The 3,044-nt window shown below is 50.4% G+C and overlaps 1 protein-coding gene across 1 annotated transcript; it reads left to right on the top strand.

Annotated features, from left to right (window-relative positions):
* The first annotated feature begins 1,339 nt into the window (after window positions 1-1,339).
* Window positions 1,340-2,530, top strand: Ccer1 (coiled-coil glutamate rich protein 1). Its single transcript, XM_057757984.1, has one exon. The coding sequence runs from the start codon at window positions 1,340-1,342 to the stop codon at window positions 2,528-2,530; it is 1,191 nt and encodes a 396-aa protein (XP_057613967.1).
* The last annotated feature ends 514 nt before the right edge of the window (window positions 2,531-3,044 follow it).

Genomic DNA, 3,044 nt, shown 5'->3' on the forward strand with positions numbered 1-3,044 from the left:
CAGCCACAAAAGAGTCCTGTTGTCAAAATCAGCTTCATGTTGTGTTCTATGGTAATGTTTAACCAACAGATTTATCTGGGGGATACTAGAACTAAGTACGGTGCTTTCTCATATATATTCCATTGTATCATAAGGGGTCTACTAAAGATGAGTTGATAGGAGGATGATGTTATGAACTTATCTCTACGGTCAAACAGGCTTGGGTTTAAAGGCTAACTGTGAAGTTCATCAGTCTCCAAGACCCTGGGCAGAGTCACTTCAGTTCCAGAATCTATGAAAAATGGTCATGGACTTTTTTGTTGTTGTTGTTTTGTTTTGTTTATCGAGTGTCTCTGTAGTTTTGGAACCTATCCTGGAACTATCTTGTAGACCAGGCTGGCCTAGAACTCCCAAATGTGCCTGCCTCTTCCTCCCGAGTTCTGGGATTAATGGTGTTCGCCGCAACGGCCGGCAGTAGGCAAGGATATTATACGTTTGGGATGCACACGAAGTAAATGTTTGTGGTCATGTTTCATGTACCACCAATCCGACTTCTGAACTTATAAGAGTAGGGAAGAAATGGGGTTCCACTTTACTGCAGCCGCTCTCAGAGCGGTAGAAAAAGCATTCTCCCATTCTACTCTGCTGAAGGAGAAGGCCCATATTCCAACAGATCCCAACAGATTTAAAATAGAAATTGCAAACACCTCCCTTCCCCAAGCGTTGCCAGGGTGTGAGCATTGCCCACCTTTACCTCTGCCTCAAATCCTGCGTCACAAAACCCCTTGCGAATGTTCACTGCACATCTAGTTCCAGCGGGAACCCCGCCTCCTCACAGACAATGCCAAGTCCACTCCAATTGGCTGTCGTCCTTGGTAACCAAGGACGCGGTGGGAATGCGGGGGTGGGGGTGGAGGGGCCCTGGAGGTATATAAAGGCTGCCACTGCCCACGCCCATTCAGTCCGGCCAGGACGGCGACGGTGAAGCACCTGGGTTGAGAGGGAGGAGTAAGGTAACACGCGATCCCTGCCTCTCCAGTCCCCAGCCCAAGCCTCCTGTGAGGCGGGTGTGTGAGGGACCCGGGAGTGGCTCTCACAGCTCATAGCCCACCAACACCTTCCTCCCCCACCATCCTTACCCTACCCAAATCACCTGGGCAAGACAACCCAGGTGCGAAAAGAAAGTGATTCTGAAGGAAGAGCTAGCAAGTGGAGAAGAAAGAGGGCAGGCGAGGTCAGAGACACTAGCACCTGGCCCTAGGGACCAACAGAAAGGCTCTTCTGATTGACCATCTGATCTGGCCAAAGTGACAGCTCCTAGGAGGCTACCACTAGCAAGACTCGTGGAGATCCCTAAACCATGACCCAGACGGTCAACGAAAGGGAAGATCCCCTCAATCTGGGAGGAGGCGGCTGGGCATCCTCCATTCCATTGCGCACTTGGTCCTCCTACCATCGAAGGCAGAGGGGCTCTCAGATGTCCAAGCGGCGGTACCGTGATGGCACCAAAGCTGAGTATGAAGCTCCCAGGAAACAACCCAAGCAACAGCATAGCCCTGGCCCATGGTTCCAACCTCCCAGAGGGCCCTACTCGGCGGTGTACTCCAACTGGGGACGCTGTGGAGAGCCCTGGCGCCCACCTCTGATGGCATTCCATAGCCCCCTGTGCCCAGCGCAGATGATCCGAGCCTACGGTCTGCACCCGGTCTGCCTTTGCTGCTGTTGCTACTGGAGCGGGCCCTGGAACCCCTGTTGGGAGAGACCCCCTGGCAGAAAGAAGCGCTGGGGACGCAGGAGCCGTGGCCTGCGCCGCCAACCTCGTCGCTCCTTCCCGAGGAGCCCACCTATAGACCTGAGCAAGCTGCTGCGGCCGGTCAACCTTTATGGGTGGCGAGCGCCTGGGATGAGAGCGCCTCGGAACACCACTCAGTTCATCATGAACCAGGTCTATGAAGACATGAGGCAGCAAGAGAAGATGGAGCGCCAGCAGGCGGTGTTGAGAGCACAGCAAGCCCAGGCCAGTGGCACAACGCTGGGAGGCTTCACTGTCAACGAGGCACCTCACTGCAGCGTCGAGGAAGACGCCCAATTGCCTGAAGATCTGTATGGCTTCATGCAGGATCCCTCTCTAACCTTCAGTCCTGCTCCAGTGCAGCAAATCCCGTCTCCCACCCCACAGCGGGGAGAGGAGGAGGAGAAAAATGATGAGTGTGGAGAGGTGTGTGATGAAAAGGAGGAGAGCGAGGAGGACGAGGAGGAGGATAGAGAGGCAGAGGATGAAGATGTAGATGAAGAGGAAGTCGAAGAGACTGACAATATGGAAGGAGAAGACGACCAAGAAGATGAGGATATGTTGGAAGAGGAGGGGCTGGAGGCGGGGCAGCAGAGAGAGGAAGACAAATTCTTGCCTCTGGGAATGCCTTTGTCAATCCTAGTAGGGGACGAAGAGGAAAGAGAGAACTTTATAAACTATGATTTATTAAGCCGAGAACAAAGAATTCCCAATGTGCCGGAGGCAGATCTGTTTATGGTACCAGACATCGGACATTAGCCATTAGCCATCAGGAAGGGAACTGAGAAACAAAAATGAAACTGATTTGAGGGCTAATGGGGATTAACAACTTATTAAATGCAAATTCAAAAGTGAGTTCCATTAATAAACATCAATGTAAACACCTTCGTTGATCACTATAAAATATTTAAACATTGGTGTGTTTGTGTATGACTGTGATGGGTGGGGGAGGGAAAGATTTCAGATATATTTTATTGGAAATGATTAAAGGCCAAATATTTTATTACTACAGTTTGAATATTTTCATTTGCTGTCTCCCTCTTCAGACAACTGAGATTTGTAGTTCAAAATTTTTTTTGCAATATCAAAACAGATTTTTGGCTGTCACATGCTTAAGAAACATGCATGGTGACCACTGAATATTTACCACTGCTTTTGTCACTGAGGGCACTGAGAACAGTCCTTTTCCACAGCTGTAGATTTTCCACCCTCAGAGTTCATTTTTGAGGGCTGTATTTTTGTAACCCCGTTTGCAGGCTGTTGTGCCATTGCT

This window comes from Chionomys nivalis, chromosome 25, assembly GCF_950005125.1.
Source record: "Chionomys nivalis chromosome 25, mChiNiv1.1, whole genome shotgun sequence".
Classification (NCBI taxonomy): domain Eukaryota; kingdom Metazoa; phylum Chordata; class Mammalia; order Rodentia; family Cricetidae; genus Chionomys; species Chionomys nivalis.